General features: G+C 39.7%; 2 protein-coding genes across 17 annotated transcripts in view; both read left to right on the forward strand.

Moving 5' to 3' along the window:
• si:ch73-55i23.1 overlaps positions 1 to 22,050 on the forward strand; it is a 782,803-nt gene that overhangs the window by 272,770 nt on the left and 487,983 nt on the right. The window lies entirely within an intron of this gene.
• The window catches only part of cita (citron rho-interacting serine/threonine kinase a), a 233,759-nt gene that overhangs the window by 154,198 nt on the left and 57,511 nt on the right, over positions 1 to 22,050 (forward strand). For all 16 annotated transcript variants that reach the window (XM_073951757.1, XM_073951760.1, XM_073951763.1 and 13 more), the window contains exons 21-26: positions 982 to 1,091; positions 6,197 to 6,371; positions 9,523 to 9,720; positions 12,021 to 12,074; positions 18,567 to 18,764; positions 21,681 to 21,874. In XM_073951757.1, coding sequence (XP_073807858.1) covers positions 982 to 1,091; positions 6,197 to 6,371; positions 9,523 to 9,720; positions 12,021 to 12,074; positions 18,567 to 18,764; positions 21,681 to 21,874 — 929 coding nt within the window. The remainder of the gene's footprint in view (positions 1 to 981; positions 1,092 to 6,196; positions 6,372 to 9,522; positions 9,721 to 12,020; positions 12,075 to 18,566; positions 18,765 to 21,680; positions 21,875 to 22,050) is intronic.

Genomic DNA, 22,050 nt, shown 5'->3' on the forward strand with positions numbered 1-22,050 from the left:
TTAAAGCAGATTTTTAAACATAATAGTTTATAATAGTTCATTTTTTTCTTGATCTCTGCTATGATGACAGTTCATAATATTTTACTAGTTATTTCGCAAGCTACTATCTTAAAGTGACATTTAATACTTTAAAATAGCTTAAAGTGGTCTGTAGCCAATCAAAAAAAGTTTTTTTTAAGTGTTTACATTTTTTTTTCAATTTTCTGCCGAACTAAAAGAAATAAGACGTCCTTAATTCATCTTTATTTACTTACTTAATTCACCCCAACTTAATTCATCTCTATTTCTCTCGTGCTTTAACAATGTAGATTGTGTCAAAACAGCTTAACACCGAAGTTGTAGTAAATTGAAACGGTGTCTATCCAGTTTTCAGAGTTGAAGTTCAGTTCAGAGGGGTTTCATTTTCACTGCAGAAAAGCTAGTCCATGCTTTTATGACCTCTAGGCTGGATTACTGTAATGCTCTGTTCGCTGGTTGTCCAACATCCTCTATTAATAAACTTCATTTAGTGCAAAATGCAGCAGCCAGAGCTCTCACCAGGTCTAGAAAATACGATCACATCACCCCAATTTTATCCTCCATACACTGGCTGTTCAGTTTCGTATTGATATATACATATAAAGCTTTTAATAATCAAGCTCCTGTTTATCTAACCAACCTTCTGTCTCGCTACAATCCAACTCACTCTTTAAGATCTCAAAACTCAGGGCTTCTGGTAGTACCTAGAATAGCAAAGTCTACTAAAGGAGGTCGAGCCTTTTCGTTTATGGCTCCTAAACTCTGGAATAGCCTTCCTGATAATGTCCGAGGCTCAGACACACTCTTTCAGTTTAACAATAGATTAAAAAATACAATAGAAAATATTGTGAATATCAGATTTGAATGCATCTTCTGCCCACTTCAATAGTCAGTTCAATATGCTCATATTAGTGTTTACATGTGTGCCTAAATGCAAAATTTAGTGAGTGTTTCTCTCTACAGACCATCAATGCCATGGACAATAAGATGAAGAGTCTGGAGCAGCGCATCGCTGAACTCTCTGAGGCCAATAAACTGGCGGCCAACAGCAGCATTTACACACAGAAGAACATGTAAGAAAACTCAATCTGCTCTTTGTGAATGCTAAATTCATTTGCTATGATGCAATACGGTGTCTTAAAGTCTTAAGATGTATTACATTTCAAAAACTAAATTTGAGGTCTTAAACATCCTGAAATATTGTTTTGTAGGGCTTAAGTCATCGTTTTTCCCAGGATTCTCCCGTATTTTACAGTTCTATCCCGCTATCATCCCGTAAAGGTATTTTCCCGTATTTCCCCCAAATTTCCAGTCTTTCGTTGAAGGATGGCAAATAAACATTAAAGAGCCATCCCCACCTTAATGCAATCCATACCACCAAACCACCAGTGGCCGCTCTTAAATGTGAGTCTGTTCTGTGCTTTCGCTTTGTTTAGGCAGGAAAACACTTTGAAAAAATATAAAAAACGTCGTGATTCCCTTCCCATTCATTACAGGTGCCGTCGCCTCTTCATATGCAATCCTCAGCCATGCAGCGGTGCGTGACTGTCAGCTGACACGCTCCATAGTGATAAACAGACGCTGTTTCCCAAACCGATTCTGTACACGGGATTTAAAGCGGAGCGAAAGTTTGGGTTTTAGTTGCGTGTTTGAACAGACATATACACATAATTAATAATATTAACATCCAAAGATGTCGATCTAGTTGTTTTTTATATTCCAAACAAAACTAATTTAATTCTAAATGAGCATAACAGGTAGGAAAGCAGTCGAATGCTTTCATTATAACGTTAGATGTGTGCATTTTTAAAGTGACACCTCTTATTTAATGTTATCAAACAAAAAAATCTAAATATAAGAGATTTATTCGTTGCTCTTAAATTAAAATGTGTAAGTTATACAGTGAAGATTAATGAGATTTGATAGCTTGATTTTATTTAACTATAATAGCTATTAATTTTAATAAGCTGAACTGTTTGCTAATGTATTTGCTGCCAATGTATACTATTTATTTTTTCTTTTGTAAATAATAATAAGACATATGACTGACCGTTTAACTGTTTATTTACAATGAAACCGCTACAAATGAACATTAAAGGGGATCAGGGGAATCCTTTATTATGGTGGGCGCATCCCTTATTTTTACATCCCAATGTTGACAGGTATGATCTTTACAAGTGCATTTGTTTGAAAGGTCATGTATTATGGTGGCGACACTGACATGGACAGATGTGCATATGTTTAATTTGGTATAGTTTTTAAAGCTTTGTCCATTTGTTTAAACACAAACGTTATGTTGAAAATGTATGCTTGTTTTAATGCATTATTGAAAATATTTGGCTATAAAATGACAAAGTTTTGGCCATTACATAAAAAAATTCTTAGTTATTAGTCCTGTATTTTGTCTGAAGTGTGAATTTTCATTCATAATGGCATTAAGGGGTCTTAAATTTGACTTCATGAAACCCTGAACTAATTCCTTTTAGTAGAAATTACTAAATATGAAAATCATTTTAAGGTCGCTAGTTCTTTACAGGTACATTTTAAAGAAATATGTGATATTCTCTATACACAGTCAAGCTCGAAGTTGTTCATAAACCTGGCATATTCTGACTTGTGAAAAGTTACTTTTCTTCAACCAGCAAGTTTGCTTTATCTGGAAATGACACAGGCTTCTCCCTAAAGATAATAAGAAAATATATAAGAGGCGTCAATGTGAAAAAAAAAAAAATTCTCAGCTTTTATTTACATTTAACAAAAACTTGCATTCAGAATTTGACAGGGGTGTGAATCATTTCAGGCTTGACTGTATTTGGAAACACTTTAGACTGACGGCCAATCAGCAGGAAGGGGTGTGCCTAGGCACTATAGATATTTTTAAAATGGGCGGAGTCTGTTTAGTTATGTTGTTTGTTTTGGTGCTTTCAAAAATCCACATCATATGGCAAAATTCACTTTGTACAGCATTAATAAAAACGTTAATTTCTGAAATATGTCAACAATATGAACATTTTCGAGTCAGCTGTTCACAACATGCCTAAACCAGCACAAAACGGACTCTGCAAGTATGTTTAATCATCATCAGAATCCTCCAGAAATCTGAGCGTTTGTCATTATTGCACTGCCCTGTATTTATTATTTTTGAATGTTTTTCTTTCTTATCAGGAAGGTAATGAACTCTGTTGCATATAGATCTAGTTTGCTGACCTTTGGCTTGATTCACTTTAATTGTCATTCATTTAAACGAGTTTTAGAAAGCCAATGATTATAAAAACTAAGCTGTTTATTTACATTTAGTTTTGAGGAAAACGTGTAAAATTGTCCCAGTGGTTAACATCTATAGCTAACAGCTCTAAAACATTCAGATGAGCAGCTAATTAACATGGGATTTTAAAGGGGTCGTGAACCGAGAAACCAAATTCCCTTTGATCTTTTGCCGTTTAAGAGCTGATAGCACTATAAAAACATCCTGTGAGTTTCAGAGCTCAACACTTCGTGCTTCCTTCAAAATCAGCTTGTATTGAAGGCAGTCTGACTAAACCACAGCTTCTGGAATGTTCTACTTTATGATGTCATAGTATAGATAAGCTCCGCCTCTGCAAAAGATCAACACTTACTTCTACTTCACCGCCTGCCTTGTTAATATGCAAAACTGTTAGCCAGTCAAAGCAGTGGGTGTTTACTTGAGTCTACATTTGGTCACTCCCACTAAAAGCGTTCTGGTGAGGCTCAAAATCAGCACGCAAGTAGTCAAATACTTCTAAATTATTGTTTGCTTTCATTGTTTGATAGCTTTATAAGGTACTTCAAGACCACTTTAAATGATCTAAAATGTTACCTTTTGGTCATCCTCTGTATGGTATTTTTGGTTTTAATGCAATATGACATCAGATTAATTGTAGTATCATAAACTCATGTTTATGATGTCATGGGAGTGAACATCCAGCATTGTTGTACTGCAAGATAGCAGCATCTGTCTGATGAATAAATGTAAATGTTAAAGTGAGATTAGTGACGTGTGGCTCAGATGCTGTGACCTTTATTAAAGTCTCCTCATCGCTGTAGCTGACTGCAGGATCAGTGTGTTCGCCTCTCTGCAGAATTAATACATGTGCAGCACTAAAGCCCACTGACACATTTGGGTGGCATTTAGAAAAAAGTAGGGATGCACGATATATCGGTGACCATATTGTTATGGGCTGATAAAGGCTGTTTTTAAGATTATCGTTATCAATCCGATGTCTAAATTAGGCCGATATCTTTAAGCCGATATATTATGTTATTGTACTGAACTGTCTGCCTCACGCATGCGTGAGCAGAACATGTTCAGACTTGTCCAGTGCACTATAATGGAGCTCTCCTCACATTGTTTATTCCTTCAAAGTCCGTCCTTTCTTCATGTGGCATTGCTGTGCGTTAATAACTCAGTAAGTAACCATGTTCCTTATCATTGTAGATATGTTTGATTGTAGGGGTGTCAAGATTTCGATTTTTAATCGAAATCGATCGAAATTTATGCTCAATTTCGATTATCGAATCAAAAAATAGAATCGTCGATGCTGCCACGCCCCCATGTCACGTCAGCTTGGCTTGCCAAGCGGGAAAATAACAGGCTTGTTGAAGTGTTTGTTAAACTGCAGAAGCAGGAGACCCGTCGACAGAACTTAAACCCTCTCCTCTTTCAATAAAGTCGCTGGTGTGTAAGCATTTTGGATTTCCAGTGAGTTATGTTGACAACGTTTGTGTTGTCGACAAAAAAAAAAATAGAGTCGGTTCGTCCGATAGACAACACCAGCATCGCGATCCTCCGCCCGCCCCCGTTGCAAATCCGCTCGCAAAAAGTACACACTCAGGCCCTGTTTACACTGTCTTTGTTTTTAAATGGCATTTTAGAACGACAACGATTTGACATCCACAGTGGCGTGTAGCATTTCTGAGCAGCCCTCCTTCCTCTCTACCTCTGAAAATGCACATCACGTGACCACACAGACACAGACGCACACACAGCCATGCGCTCGAGACAGCAGGTCCAGGCAGTCAGAGGACTGCTTCAATCTTTCACTCACTTGCACTTAGTCATTTTAGCGAACACCTCAGATACTGTTGGCTGGTTCCTGTTGGTTGTGCGTCTTTTTTACCGACGCCATTATAACGACACAGATCACTGCCTATTCACGAGTCCCGCAGAAAAAGTGATTGACAGGTGGTAATTATGTGTGTATCTTGCCTTTATTCATTTACTGTATGATTTGTTTATGGGTAAAACAAAGACCATGCAGGTCAGGTAGTTTAAACGGTAGGCTACAAATAATTAATTGGTCTTTAATTAATTATTTATTCATAATCAAAAATCGAATCGTGCCTTTAGAATCGAAAATGTAATCGAATTGAGGATTTGGAGGATCGTGACACCCTTATTTGATTGAGTGCCATTGTGTATTTGTGGAGTAAACTATTTAGTTTATTAGCAAGAATAGTGCCTATTTTAAAATGTTTACAATTTCTGAGAGACAGCTCGTCGGTGACAGTTGACAATGTCTATCCACCAGGCATATTCTATTCTAAGGTTCTATCCATTGGCGACAGAACCGCATAATAAGCCCTTACGCTTAGAAGATGTAACAGTCTGATTTCTAACTATAGCAGGTCAAATCAATATTAAACTGGTAAGCACCTGCCAACACTTCCATTTTTCATGGGAGAATCCCGTATTTCAGACCAGTCTCTCGCAAACATCCAGTTTTTATTTCCTTCTAAAAAAAAAAAAACTCCCGTAATTTCACCCACCCCCCTCTTTGGTACAGTCTGTAAACTAAACACCCCCGGGTTGCCAACTTTAGTTCAGTACCCGATCAAATCGGCCGCCCAAAACCTACTGCATCCTGTTCTCAACCTCACCCCCGAACACCCTCTCCCCCTGGTCTCCCGGGTTTTCAGAAACGTCGGCAGGTTAGATGATCTCTCTCTCTATTGTAAGTTGTAGTGCTGTATTTATACCGATTTGCTCGCATATCAGGAATGTGTGTTGTGTTGGCAGATTGAAAGAAGCAAAGTCTGCATGTCTTTAGCGTTTTCCCTTATCGCAAACACAACAGCAGTCTGGTAACGTTAGTGGATTCGTTGTAATTTTGGGGTTAATTATTGTGTGTGTGTGTGTGTGTGTGTGTGCGTGTGTCAGGAAAGCTCAGGAGGAGATGATCTCAGAGCTTCGGCAGCAGAAGTTTTATCTGGAGTCGCAGGCGGGTAAACTAGAAGCGCAGAACGCCAAACTGGAGGAGCATCTGGAGAAGATGAGCCAGCAGGAGCAAACCAGAAAGAGCCGCATCATGGAGCTGGAGACCCGGCTCAGAGAGGTCAGAGACGCGGCGTTTCTCCTTCATTTACAATTAAGCTTAAGCGAGTGTTTAATTCAGGATCCTGATCTTTTAGTGATTACAATTGTGCAGCTTTACACTGTGAATGAATGCAGGCTAAACAAGCAGATGTGACAGAAAACTTGTTTAATAACCTTGGAGAGACATGCATTTAGGTGCCACCACAATTTGTTTTGTGATTGTTATGTTACAGGGAGGCTGAAATGCTCCATACATGTGATTTTGAATAAATCGGGAGGTTTTCCCTGTTCTTCTGTTCCTCTACTAGTGGTTCTGACTGGTTGTGCACCATTCATGTGAACACTACTTCCCTGTAATTAATTACTTAAAACAGGATTGTCTTTTTCACTGCAATAGTTATTACTAATTTAGGATTAATATACAAGTTTAAAAACATGGTTGATGAATACAAGTAGAGCAACATGATTCCTGGAGCATTTATAGGCAATTGTTTTCTATTTTGAGTCCTTGTAAGATGGAGTTTAGGTAAAGTGTGCAGTGCATATTGACAAAGGAGCGTTTCTATAGGTGGTTTAAGCCCACTTACTTGTGTGAGGCACACTTCAGGAATAAACAGTTGTTTTATAAAGATATGGATCGATTAACGGTGCAGTAGGTGATCGTCTTCAGAAGCATGTGTTGTTGTGCTGGTTGAAAGTCTCTTCACAGTCTAATAGTAATGATTAAAGTTAGGGCTGCTCGATTTTGGGAAAAATCATAATCACGATTATTTTGGTCATATTTGTAATCACGATTATTCCAAACGATTATCAGTTGAAGTCAAAATTATTATTATTATTTTTTTAAATAAATATTTCCCAAATGATGTTTAACAGAGCAAGGAATTTTAACAGCGTTTCCTCTAATATTGTTCTTCTGGAGAAAGGCTTATTTGTTTTGTTTTTCTCTAGAATAAAAGCAGATTTAAATATTTTGAAACCTCTTTTAAGGTCAATATTATTAACCCCTTTAGGCAAAATATATTTTTGATTGTCTGAAGTAGGCTTGGGCGGTAATACGGTAATATGGTATACCGCAGAATCTAAAAATAGCAACGGTGTCAGTTTCAATACCGTTATACCGTCATAAAAACAATGCACTTAAATAGGAGACAAGTATTAAATAATAAATAATATTTATTTAATGCCTACAAATGATTGTCATGACGGGACAGTGTGGAGGAAAGAGAGAGAGAGAGGTGAGGTAAGATTTAGAGTTGCCCACCAAGTCACCTGCAGTGTGTGTGATGCGCGCGTGCTCGCTCGCTCAGGAGCGATATTGTAAGGCCGCGCGACCGCTCCCCTGCGCTTTATTCAGAAACACACATGCGCGCACCTGGTGCTGTGCGTCTCTCTCTCTCTCTCTCTCTGTGTGTGTGTGTGTGTGTGTGTGTGTGTGTGTGTGTGTGTGTGGTTATGCGTCTCTCTTGTAAACTGTGTGTGTGGTTGTGTGTGTGTACCACGCAGATCTCGAATACGAACAAGACAAACAGGTGACCGCGAAACTCAGGTCGCATATATGGTGTTCAGTTTCTTAATGGTTTAGGCACAAGCCAACAGTTTGGTGACGCTGTCTTGAGCCTTACGTTTTTACCGGGGTAAAATAGGGAGGAGGTTTGACAATATCATAATTTGGATACCGCCCAAGCCTAGTCTGAAGAAGAAACTACTGTTATATAATGACTTGCCTAATTATCCTAATTAAGCTTTTGAATCACACTTTGAATTTGAATGTTTGTATTCAGTTATTAGAAATGAGTGATTAAAACTGTTATGTTTAGAAATGGGTTGAAAAAAAAAAACTTCTTTCCATTAAACTGAAATTGGGGAGGAAAAGGGTTGCTAATATTCAGGAGGGCTAATAATTCTGACTTCAACTGTATATATACAGTTATTTTTCTCATTGCAAAGGAAAGAGAAATTAATACAATAGAATAAAAATATGAAGCAAACTGTGCTTTAAGCATCTTCACCGTAAGAAAAACAAAAGTCTTCAGTCGAGAGCAGAGAGAGATTTTCTCGTTGTTTTATTAATCATGATAAAACAGGCGGCAGCTGTGCTCTGTCACTTTAATGGTTTCGCTTTCACGCGTCTTTTTTGATTCTCAACTCGTTTGTTATTACAAAATGAGGGTTATTATGAACAATCTAAACACCGCGTTTTGACACCTATTTGAACATTAAAGCGCTCACGTTAATGACTTTAGTTGTGTGTGCTCTCTGCTTGTCACAATGTGCGAATGAGACCAAGTGCAGACCGCATGCTTCTGACTGTGTCTGCGCGCCGCACACACACGCACATAAGCACGCGGTCTTTCGCACTTGTAAGAGCAACAAGTGAGGACAACTGGACGGGGGGCGGTAAATAATGGAATAATCGTTTATCTCGATTAATGGTTTTTCATAATCGTTAGAAGCCATAATCGAAATCGGATTTTCGATTAATTGCACAGCCTTAATTAAAGTAAATGATCTAAATGTATTTTTATGTATTAATATATTCTGGGTAAGGGATAAAACAAAAAAATGTTCATCTAATTATATAGAGTCGAGCCGACATCTCTATCTTGCCGTCAGCAAATGCAGATTTAAACAACTGCGCAGACTTTTGTACGCAGCTCCGCCGACCGCTGCGCGTTCACTAGAGAGAGCATGCGCGCGCACGCGATTGGTAAAATCCTGCTGAATCAAATCTTTAAAAACCTGAATCAATATTGCAGTTACCTTTGCACGCTGGAGAAAGGAGGACACCATGTCTGAAGGATTTTTCTTAGACAGGTCATGTTCTGTTTTAAAACTGTTTTAGCTTCATGCAAAGCTGATGTAACGTTAGATGTTGTTGTTACAAATGGGTTACATCTTCACAGAAGTGTTGTTCAGCCACTAAAATCTTCCGGTGAAAGATTGATAAGATTATTTTCAGTTTCATAAGGTCCTTTTACAGCATCGATGATGTAGATTTTACTTAGTTTAACAACAAAACACTAGTAAATAGTGTTATTCTGCCTAGCCTCTCCATATATTGTTTACCATGCAACTCTAAATATTCACTCTGAAATCAATGATCAACTAGAAGTCAACATATTACTTGCTGTTCCTAAAATAATGAGTGTATGGTGTGTCTGTTTCAGATGGGACTGGAGCATGAAGAGCAGAAGCTGGAGATCAAGCGTCAGGTGACGGAGCTCACGCTGTCTCTGCAGGAGCGAGAGTCTCAGATCAGCAACCTGCAGGCCGCTAGACACGCACTGGAGAACCAGCTTCAGCAGGCCAAGACTGAGCTGGAGGAGACCACAGCAGAGGCAGAGGAGGAGATCACTGCGCTCAGAGTGAGAACACACAGACACAGTGCAGATCAGACCACAGCTAATTTTCAGTCTATTCATGACCATCTGCATCTGTATAATGTTATTATTATCATCAGTATTATTGATTATATGCAGATTTATATGTGCTTTAATAAACACAAGTGTAGATTTGTCCAGCTGTGGGGATTTGGAGATGTCTGCATCAGCATATGTGGATAAGAACTTGACGTGTGTTTGGATGTAACTCAGTTTTCTGACCACACTTCATTATTATTGTTCATTTATTCCTTTGCTTGAGATTAGAGCTGAATTTAGAAATAGTTTTGACACAAAACTTTGTGTTTAACAAACGAAGTTAAATATGTGGGATAATGGATGTGTTCAGTAGAGTGAGTTTCCACCATTTCCTTACTCCACCAAAGTAAAGGAGTAAAGTAAATAAGTAAAGTAAAGAGAAAGTAAAGAGGCTGAATGGAGGAGGCTCATTCTTTATCCTCATGCTGCAGATGCTCTGTTTAACTGTTTTCTCGCTAGTGAAGCGTTCAGTTTTTACACTTACAAAGTCCACAATATAAATAACAAATGCACCATGGAGCGACGCAATTGACTCTTAAAGGGCCATGAAACCCCCTCGTTTCAGCAGGGTGTTTTCACACCTCTACTTTGGAAAAAGTCAGAAAAGTGGGCGTGTCCAGCTCTGTTTAGGGGGGAGTGTCGAAGAAAGAAAAGAGACATGGTGTGGGTGTGTCTATTTGGGCGCGCTGACTTTCAGAGTCAAAACACACACACACACACACACACAGGGGAGAAAGTGACTGTGTTTACATGGACATCTGTAGTCGAATTATTTGCCAAATTATTAAATGGTGGACTTTAACTGCAGTTTGGCTCTTTCATTCAGGGAATTCATTCATGCCCCTCACGACAAACGAGATATTTGATTGGAGGAACTGCTGTAAGCGTGTATTTTTCATGCAATGTTTGATACCGCACGGCGAATGAGAGAAAAAAACCCTCAGCATTTCCCGGAAACTTAGATGCACACGGCAGGTAGCGTCAGAAAGCAGTGTGTGTTATTCCGGTCACTAAATGCGGTGAAAATCCTACACGAGGATAAATTTTGGTTGTAGTGCTAACATGTTTACACTCGGTGCAATAGATAACTTAGTTCGATACGAACAAACTGAATAAACAAAGAGCACTGGTCACTCACTTACCAAATCTGTAGAGACAGAACAATCACCAGCAACTAGAGCCGCGTCTTTATTAAGAGGAGACAACAAGCGAATCCCGATCTCAGCGTTTGCAGATGAGAACAGCTCTCAGGTAAACAATGTTCCTCCTTAGACACGTAAGTTATTGTTGTCGAGCGTCGCGTACACTGTTAATCCACACGTGACTCCAGCTGCGCTCTCACAGAGAGAAAATGAAAACAAAACTTCACTGCAGCAAACTATAAAAGCAACACTTCACGCTTGTTTTGCCAACACAACGTGGCGTCTCTGTCATCTAAACACTGTGACAGTAATGAATATTAATGAAGTTGCACAATAGAGCGCGCTGATTGGTTTATACCAAGCCTTACTCATGCATTAATGCATCACACTGTAAGACGTAATAAGACACACTCTGGCATAGACGTCCAATCTGCACGCTGGAACACACGCTATTATGTCATGGCCGTGACGCAGCTTCAAAAATTAGTTTCAAACCGGAAGTACGAATTTGCTTGAAATAACGCAAAAACAACCAATTTACACTTTTTAGTAAAATATAGGTGTCCTAATAGTGATTTTAGCAGTGTGTGACACATATACCACTGTCAACAGCTCAACACCTGTGTTCTGGTGTTTCGTGACCCTTTAAAGGAAATGAGAGACGAGACGAGACTCTGATTGGTTTAATGTTATTCTCAAAACACACCTAGAACTCATTAAGAGAATAAGCACAATTATGTCAAATCATGCGCCGGGGCACAGAGCGTATTTTACCATCTAAAGTGGATTCAGACACGTCCTTAATGATTTTGCTCAATGAGCTTTAGACTTTGAGCTTAGGTCAGGGCTTTCCAAACTCGTCCCTGGAGGGCCGGTGTCCTGCTGAGTTTAGCTCCAACTTGCTTCAACACACCTGTCTGGATGTTTCTAGTATTACTAGTAACAGCTTCATTAGCTAACTCAGGTGTTTTTGATTATAGTTGGAGCTAAACTAAGCTGAAAAGAAAATGAATGAATGATATATGTAAAGTATTGAGCTTAAAAAGTTTGCAGTAAGTCATGTGAGCGTGCTCACTGCTGATCCTGTGTGTTTTTCTCCTGCAGGCCCACAGAGATGAGATTCAGCGCAAGTTTGATGCTCTGAGGGACAGCTGCTCGGTAAGCTTTCTAAAACATCATGTTTACCCTTTGCTGACATTACCCACAATCCCCTGCGTCGCTCATAATGCTTCACAATGATGTTTTTCTGAAATATAAAGCCAGTTAGCTGTAATATAACTGACAGTTTCTCAACACTGATGCCTTTAACCCCTTCAGACCTTGCGTCCATTACAATGGACATCACATGACCTCACATTTTTCTGAAATTTGGAACATAATTTAGGTCTGAAGGGGTTAAAGGGAGAGTTCAGACAAATAAATGTAAATGTTGTCATTATTTACTTGTTTCAAACGCCTTTGGCAGTTTCTTCTGTGAACACTGTAGGAGTCCATCTATTAGCCCAATGACGAAACTAACAGCATGGTCGAAGGTTTAATGCATGTAATGTAATGTAATGTAATGTAATGTAATGTGTATTTATATAGCGCATTTATTGTGTATGGCCATACACCCAAAGCGCTTCACAATCATGAGAAGGGGGGGGGGTCTCTCCACACCACCACCAGTGTGCAGCTCCACTTGGATGATGCGACGGCAGCCACAGGACAATGGCGCCAGTGCGCTCACCACACACTAGCTATTGGTGGAGTGGAGAGACAATGATAGAGCCAATTCGGTGAATGGGGATGATTGGGAGGCCATGATTGTAAGGGCTGATAGAGGGACTTTGGCCAGGACACTGGGGTTACACCCCTGCTCTTTCACGAGAAGTGCCATGGGATTTTTAATGACCACAGAGAGTCAGGACCTCGGTTTAACGTCTCATCAGAAAGACGGCGCCCACTGACAGTGTAGTGTCCCCTTCACTTTTAATGGGGCATTAGGACTCACACAGACCACAGGCTGAGCGCCCCCTGCTGGCCTCACTAACACCACTTCCAACAGCAGCCTAGTGTTCCCTAGTAGTCTCCCATCCAAGTACTGACCAGGCTCAGCCCTGCTTAGCTTTAGTGAGTAACCGCTCTTGGTCTGCTGGGTGACATGGCTGTAAGCCTTTTCTAGTACTTCTGAAAAGAATTTAGAATTTATTTATAATCGTTTTTTAGCTCCGAGTTCAATCTGACTCCAATTTAAATGATCCTAAAATTTAGATTGTATTTCTAATTGTAAGAACGGATCACATTCATCATTTATGATTTAATTTAGAGTTTTGATATTTTCCGGGGTCCGATATTCTAAATTGTACGTTCATTAGGGACCAGACGCCGCTCAGAGTTTCACGCCCCGGGTTTGCGTGTCTTCTCACGGACAGTATGTCGACACTGAAAATAGTCAGAGGGTGCAGGATTAACTTATATTTAAATAAGCTGGTTGCTTAACGCTCACCTATTGCTAAAATCATACCTCCTTTAGTCAAGCACGTGCAACTTGCTGCTTTCAGTGATTAGATGATTAAAAGGTCTACATGTTATCGGCTCAGAATGGCTACATATAATCAAATGCGGCTATCAATCAAATAACTTATGCCACACCATTAAGGTAGCGCAGACTCCTCGCAATGTACTGGATGCAATGAATTCGGAAAACCCCAGAATGAATCAAAACTTAACATTTTATTTGTCAGGTAAAATTGTATTCTGCCAATTACATGATAAAACCATCAGGAAGCCAATTCAGAGATGAGACTAACAATACAACATCCATCAATCAAAGATAAATCAAAGAGTTATAGATGCAGACCTGACCAGAGAAGTACATTGCAGCATAAGTCTCAGAGATGCTGCAATGGGGTGTCTTTTTACAAGATCACCCCGACCCATACCACATCTTTACCTTATATACTTAAGTCAAAACAAACAGCCATAAATTCAAGACAATAGAAGTGTCACAGAGACCCCTGCCTAGTGAGTTTGAGGACTTGACCATCTCTTAAGCCTGGTTCACACTACAGGATTTTAAACATCGGCAGATCGCTGTGCCGTTCACACTACATGACTTGACTTTGTGTCTTTTAATCTCTGTGGTGTTCACACTACGCGACACTACGTGAATGATCCACAAGAGGGGGGTCACACACTACATGATCTGACAACAACTCATTCCCCAACAGCTCATTCAAGCTACCAAACCACAGCCAAGGAAAATTTGAGGGAGGAGTCGTCAGAAAAAGCTGAACACTATTGGCTGCTTGTGTGCTGATGACATCACTGACAGCGTTTCATGCTTTCAAGGTTGCATTTAAAAACATCGTCAAATCAGCTGATTTATCAGCGCATTAATCACTCAGCTGCAAGGCTTTTATTTTTTTATTTTGTAATTTTATAACTCTTTGAAATAAAACTAACATCTATAACACCCTGACGTTTTCTAAATATCAGTGTATTTCTTTCTAACATTTTTTTGATTATTATTATTATTATTACAAAACAGTAAAGAACTGAGCATTTCTACCTTTAATTACCACATTGGTCTAAATGACTGAATGCATGTCTGATAGTCTTTGCTCTGACTTTAAATATGTGTGCATTTTTTTGCCTAGCAACATCCTGCTAACATAAACAAAACTTTCTGATGGCAAAAACATCAGTTTACTTCAGATATCTTTCAAAACAGCAGATTCTGTGCCGTGAAATAGCTCCTGTTTGAAAGTGAAAATGAAAGCCAAGACCTTTAAGTGTTTTAGTATCTTAACTACATATTTATAGGCTGTATTACCAAAAAAGATCATATTTTTCAGGGTAATAGTGTCATTAAATATGATGCCAGACATTCAAAGCTTAATTTTAATATCTCAATAGAAGCTTTGAATGTAAATATGATGTGATAATATGACGTTTCATATGAGAACGGTCAGAATTCTAATAGTTACAGAATTCTAGTTCCACTGTTAATATAGACTACTCTCATGTCTGTGTTAGAGCAGAATGAAGCGAGGGCGTTGATGCCCATTCTGACCAATCACAGAGGTTTATGTTGAGCTCCTGAGCACACAGGCATTCAGCTCATGCTGATCTGCTCTCTCATTGGCTGCAGCTCGTCACTACATCTGACCACACGTGGGGTTGAGTCGGCCGACTGCTCTGGAATATTTAGCATGCTGAATGTTGGATTTCCGTCTGCGAGTTGTCGGTGACGCGTCAGCGAGCCTCGCTGATGCGTTGTTCAGTAGTTCACACATAAAGACTGCGCACCCGCAGATTTCTTCCGTATCACAGCCCGATCCGTCGGCGAGCTCGTTAACTTCCAAATCGGGCTCAAATCAGGCTTAAAATCCTCTAGTGTGAACTAGGCTTTAGGAGGAAGAGCATCTGGCAAAGATCTTATCAATGTCAAAAACCAAATCAGCATATACCAGTGAAATTAAGACCACTTTACCAATCACACAGAGACATTTAAAATGACACCAAACATGAATATAGTGCTGCAAGATACACCATATTAAAACTGAACATTTCATCTGAAATGTGCTCTGATCATAAGGTAACATAAGGGTCAAGAAGGGCGGCTTGAGGTGAAAGGAGAAGGGTGACTTTCTCGCATTACCCCCTGCTGTAGTGTAGCTCTGTTTTTCCGGCCTGTGTTTGCACTAGCTATGTTTCCATCCAAAAATGCGAATAAACTTTATGCGCAAAGCTGGATTATCGCATAAAAGTTGTGCAAATGAAGCAGCGTTTCAATCCAACGTGTCAAAGCGAACAAAATCGTCACTTCCTGATTAACTGGCGCCAAATATCAACTGTAAAAACTGCATTTGCTGCAGTAGGAGAAGCTGCATCAATCTTTTCTACATGAATGCGCCTCAATCAATCCTCAAAAAAGACAATCCTGACAAGCAATGAGCGCGCAGTGGCGTTTGAAGGTGTCAGACGCGGAGCACAGGCGCTCTTGATTCTGGAGGTCATTAATAATATAATAACATTAATACTGAAGCAGTAAGGCGTTTTATAATGACCAAAACAACATTTCAGATGTTTTATAATGTGCTCAGCCTGACGTTTTATACATTCACACACATTTTAAGCATCACATGATCTCTTTCAACAAAATCACATGACCTTTTTTAATGCACATGCTGGAGTTTGTGCGGTAAAAGTGTTTCCATCGCAGTTTATGCACATCTTTCCTTATCGAATAAAAAGTTTATCCTACCCAGTTAGGCGCATACGTTTATTTATGCGCATTTTCAAAATTTATGCGCATCATGGCGCTCAACTGTTTTTTTTTATGCGCATTTGCAAAATAAATAAAATAGGTGAATTGAAACAGCTATTGTCAACAGTGATTTGAATAGAACAGTTGAACAGCTGCTTTCTTCAACACTTCTCAGATTAGAAAGTCCATTGGAGTCTTGCATCTAATCTCATGAAATTCCATAACAGTTCTCATGGTCTGATATTGTGGAATCTTACAACACAAAAGAAGATGTTTTGAAAAATGTTGGAAACCTGTAACTATTGACATTCATAATATTTGCTACTATGGAAGTCAGTGGTGCCCAGTGTTCAGCTTTCTTCCGGATATTTTCTTTTGTGTGAAGAAAGAAATTCATAACAGTTTGGAAGCACTCATGGGAGAGTAAATAGTGAGTAAATGTAAAGTGTTTGGCTGCAAAACCACCATCAACATTGAAATGTTTCTCAAAGTCTTAAATGACATTAGAGGACATTTATCCTGACCAATGCACTACAACGGATGGAAAGAAGTGCAGGATTTGAGCTTCTACATTTTGCCTGAGTATCCTGAGGGATCAGGTAAAGAGCTCAGAGAGAAATTATTGATTAAAACAGCCACAGAAAGAAGAGATCTAAACAGTGGGTATCGTCGTCTGTTGGCCGAGAGCCCGAGTGACACAACAGAGAATCGATATACACTGGAGAAAACTGCTGTCAGCGAGGTCTCGTCCTTAAAGCCTCATTTATCCCTGATCACAGAGCTCAGGCTCTGACTTCACACGGCACACAAATCCAGCACAGCCAATCAATCTGCAGCCTCACGCTCATAGTTAGGCCCCGTTTACACTAGTGCGTTTTAGTTTTAAAATGGCGATTTAGAATGAAAACGATCCGCGTCCACACTCGCGTTTTACCCAGCGTTTCTGAACTGCTCTCCGTCCACACCAAAACGCTGAAAACGCACATCACGTGACCACACACACACTCTCAGGCAAGCGCTGCAGCCCATCTACCCAGATGAGAGCTCTGCTAGTCGGACTTCTCATCAAGCATCTCCTGCTGGATCTAATCTCACTATATTTATTAAACGTGATATTTCATTCATCTTGTTGTCTTTATCTAACGACATATTCCCTGACTTTGGTCATTGGAATCTATTACTTGTTCTCAGGTAACGTGTTTTGGCTGAGCGCAAAGAAGTTAATGATTAATGTAAGCACGTATAGCCTATTCTGTATATTGACTGATCGCTTGCCTTTATTTCCTATAATGTATAAACTTATTGTATGTTATACTTATGTTATAATGTTATAATGTATGTTATAATGGCCATTATCGATTATTAAAACTGATATTCAGCAGAAGAGAAGATGTGTTTCGTATTTTCTCTGAAATTAAAAGGAGGCAGTTGTTATCGGCTCCGTTTTGTTATAAATATCCACACAGTGAAGATGACGCTCATATATGCAGCACGACGCCTCAACATTTCTGCTGTCTGTTAAGTTGCTAATATTAAAAAGAAAATAGGCAGTTCCTTAAATCATGTTTACATTTTATTGTTGAGAAAGTGAAACAACGTAGCCAAGGTGATGTGTGTAAAGTTATACAGTACACTGTTCCCTTAGAAGATTTACCCGTGTCCTCGGTATAGTCTGTTTTCCATATCAAACTGAGAAGAAGAGACTGCAGCCTTGATCAAACTTGCGAAGTCTGAACTTACAAGGAGAGGATGCACGACTGAACTGTGTGTGTGGGCTACTTAGTATTGAGGAAAAGCCCCAATCAGAGAGGCGAACGTCTGCAGCCCCGCCTCCGTTTTCAGATGTCTCCGTTTTTGCTCATCTGAGACGGAGCAGCAGCATTTCAGAATGAAAACAGCCTCTCCAGCGTTTTCAAAACGCTCTGTTTTCGGCGCTCGAGAACTCCGGCGTAGTGTGGACGGTTGGCGTAACCGTAGCAAAACTTATGCGTTTTCAAACTAAAACACACTAGTGTAAACGGGGCCTTAATCTCACGTTACGGCGCTTTCAGCTTTAATCACTTTTTGATGTTGAAAATCTAATTTGGTTTATGACATGTTGGGTAAATAACATGTTATATCTTTGTGTAAAGATTAGGTTAGCACGACAACAACCCGAAGCACACAGCATCAGCAGACAAAAACATGAACGTTTTGCAGTGGCCCAGCCAGAGTCCTGACTTAAACCCAATTAAGAAGAGTTGAAGCTCTTTGCTTAAGATGATTGGGGGAAAATAGCAGTGGAGACATGCGACAATGTTCAAACATGAATCAATATAATTCTCCACACTTGTAATGTGCTGGAATAGTTTTATTATGCTGCTGTAAAGTGTTTAAAAGTGTGTGTTATGCTGCAGGTGATCACGGATCTGGAGGAGCAGTTGACGCAGCTCACGCAGGAGAACGCAGAGCTGAACAGACAGAACTTCTACCTGTCCAAACAGCTGGATGAGCTGACGCTGGAGAGCGAGGAGCGCCTGCAGCTCACGCAGGATGTGGACCGGCTGCGCAGAGAGGTGGCTGACCGAGAGATGCACCTCAACAACCAGAAGCAGGTGTGTACTCTACAGGCTCGCACACTGGGACAGTTGTCTCTGATGTTTAACACCTCCAGACTAAACAAAAGTAGGGTTACAATAGGTCCTGGCATTTCTGGAATATCATGGAGTTTTAAAAGGTCTATTGCAGACATTGAAAGTCTGGTTATTATTGTTTATTCATTCATTCATTTTCTTGTTGGTTTAGTCCCTTTATTAATCCGGGGTCACCACAGCGGAATGAACCGCCAACTTATCCAGCAAGTTTTTTACGCAGCGGATGCCCCTCTAGCCACAACCCATCTCTGGGAAACATCCACACACACACTCATACACTATGGACAATTTAGCCTACCCAATTCACCTGTACCGCATGTCTTTGGACTGTGGGGGAAACCGGAGCACCCAGAGGAAACCCACGTGAACACAGGTTATTCTTTTTTTTTGTTTGTTTTTTGTTAAAGTTTTCATTATGATTTTTACAATTATTATCATTATTTTTTTATTGTCATTTCAGATTTTTCTTCCTTTTTATCAAAGCTGTATTTTTGTGTACAAAAATTTAAACATAGTTAACCAAGTAACTAGGAACCACAATATTAAACATTTTACCCATCATTCCCAATTTAAATTAATTCCCAATTAAAATTCCCAATTAAATTTCTTATTTACAGTTAACATACCTTCTTTTTTATGATCTAACTCATCTTTGTTTACTGTTTGACTTTTTGATGTCGAACTTCTACATTTTTCATGGCATGTTGGGTAATTAACATTCTATATCATTTGTATAAAGATCAGGCCAGCATGACAACGACTCAAAGCACACAGCAAAAGTGGTAAAGAAATGGTTAGCAGACAGAAATATTAATGTTGTGCAGTGGCCCAGCCAGTGTCCTGACACAAACCAAATTGAAAATCCGTGGAGGAGGTAAAGATCAGGATGAGCAAGGAGATCCCCAACTTGAAAGAGCTCATTACTAAAGATGAATGGCAGTGGAGACATGCAAAAGCTGCTTTTAAAAACACACTCTCTTATTTACACACCTCATTTTTTGTAAAATGTCTTTGTGGAAATGTGTTCTAATTAAAAAAAAAAAACTTACAAATTTATTTTGTGGCTTTTGCAATTTATCCTGTAACAGGGTGCCCGCGGGGTCTTAAAAAAAAGTATTGAAAGTTGATAAATCTATGAGAAAATTAAGGCCCTTAAAATGTATTAAAGTATGGAATGTAATTCCATTTTTACGAGTTCTTAAATTTTGTTCAAGTGTTTTGTAAAGTGTTTGACTCCAAAACGGCATAAATATATTTATTTTCCTCCTAATATTAGCAACGGCGTGCATGATCCACATTGTTGGTTCGGGCCAGGGTGTGTCCGGCCAAGGCTCCTCTATCCGGGTGATGTCACGTAATTTGCAACAAACATTGGAAGGTGATGTGGGGCTATCCACATGTAGTGTAACCATAGAGCGAAACAGACGGCAAAATGGGAGAATGTACGTTTGTGTACTCCTGGTTAGAAAAAGACGAGTTTAAACAGTGGCTGAAACCTGTCGCTGAAATAAGCACGTAATTTATTCTTTCTAGCTTTGTTTCTTCTGCGGTTATCCGAGTTCTGTTGCATGGTTGTGCTCCATTGATTTGTTTAGCTACAGCTGTTTACTAGCAACTGTTTATTAAGTGAAAGGTTTGATACTGATTAGAACTTGAAGTGGTGATGAGGTCTTAAAATATTCCGAGAAGACCTTTAAAAAGTCTTAATGGTATTGAAATTACCTTTAGGATTCCTGCATGTACCCCCTGTAAGCTGTTAACGGAGGGCACAGAAAAAAAACTATGGACTGCAGCATGTGTGAAACAGGCGTAACAATGTGTGCAGGCCCTTCAGTAGTGCAGCTCTCATTAGCTGTGTTTCCATCCAAAAATGTGAGTTAAATTTCTGCAAAATATCAGATAAAGGATGTGTAAATAAAGGGTTTCCAAAGTGAAAGAGAACAAAAGTCACTTTCTGGTTAACTTGCGCCAAATATCCACAGTAAATCTGTGATTTGCTGTGCTAGGAGGAGCTGCGTCAATCTTTTCTTCATTTAATAAATGACTTTCACCTCGGAAGACAAATGTCAGATCACAATGAACGCACGGTGGTGTTTGAAGGTGTGACGCTCTTATAATAATAGTAATAATAATTCCTTACATTTATATAGCGCATTTCTGGGCACTCAAAGCGATTAACACAGGGGGGGAATCACCTTGTCCACCTCCAGTGTGCAGCATCCACCTGGATGACAGGATGGCAGCCATTTTGCGTCAGACCACACACCACACACCAGCTGATTAGTGGAGAGGAAACAGTGTGATGAAGCCAATTATGATATGGGAATGATTAGGAGGCCATGATGGACAGAGGCCAGTGGGTAAATTTGGCCAGGATGCTGGGGTGAAACCCCTACTCTTTTTCGAAGGACATCCTGGGATTTTTAATAACCACAGAGAGTCGGAACCTCGGTTTAACATCTCATCTGAACGACGGCGCTCAGTGAGCAGTATAGAGTCCCCATCACTATACTGAGGCATTAGGACCCACACAGACTACATGTCAAGTTCTGGAGCTCATTAAATATGTAATACTGAAATGGGTAAGGCGTTTTAGAATGACCAAAACAACAGTTCAGATGTTTTACAGTGTTCAGCCTGCTGGTTTGACCATTCACACAGATCACATGATCTCTAATAAGTTTCTCCTACTCAGTTATACGCATCTGTTTTTATGCGCATCTTGGCATTTCCATCAACAGGTTTTTATATGCATATCCAAACTGCACAGAAAAATAGTTGGATGGAAACTTAGCTTGTGTGTGTGTGTGTGTGCGTGTGCGTGTGCGTGTGCGTGCGCGTGCGCGTGCGTGTGCGTGTGTGTGTGTGTGTGTGCAGAACATCGAGACCCTGAAGACCACCTGCAGCATGCTGGAGGAGCAGGTGGTGGAGCTGGAGAGTCTGAACGATGAGCTGCTGGAGAAGGAGAGGCAGTGGGAGAACTGGAGATCTGCTCTGGAGGACGAGAAGAGCCAAGCGGAGCGCAGAACCAGAGACATGCAGAGACTGCTGGATAATGAGAAGCAGAACCGGTAACTCGTATATCCATCATTCACACAATGAGAAGTAGAATGGTTACTTGTGCAGTTGAAGTCAAAATTATTCGCCCCCCCTTTGATTTTTTTTTTTTATATTTACCAAATGATATTTAACAGATTGAGGAAATGTTCACAGTATGTCTGATAATATTTTTTCTTCTGGAGAAAGT

Source organism: Danio rerio, chromosome 5 (genome assembly GCF_049306965.1).
Source record: "Danio rerio strain Tuebingen ecotype United States chromosome 5, GRCz12tu, whole genome shotgun sequence".
NCBI classification, from domain to species: Eukaryota; Metazoa; Chordata; class Actinopteri; order Cypriniformes; family Danionidae; genus Danio; species Danio rerio.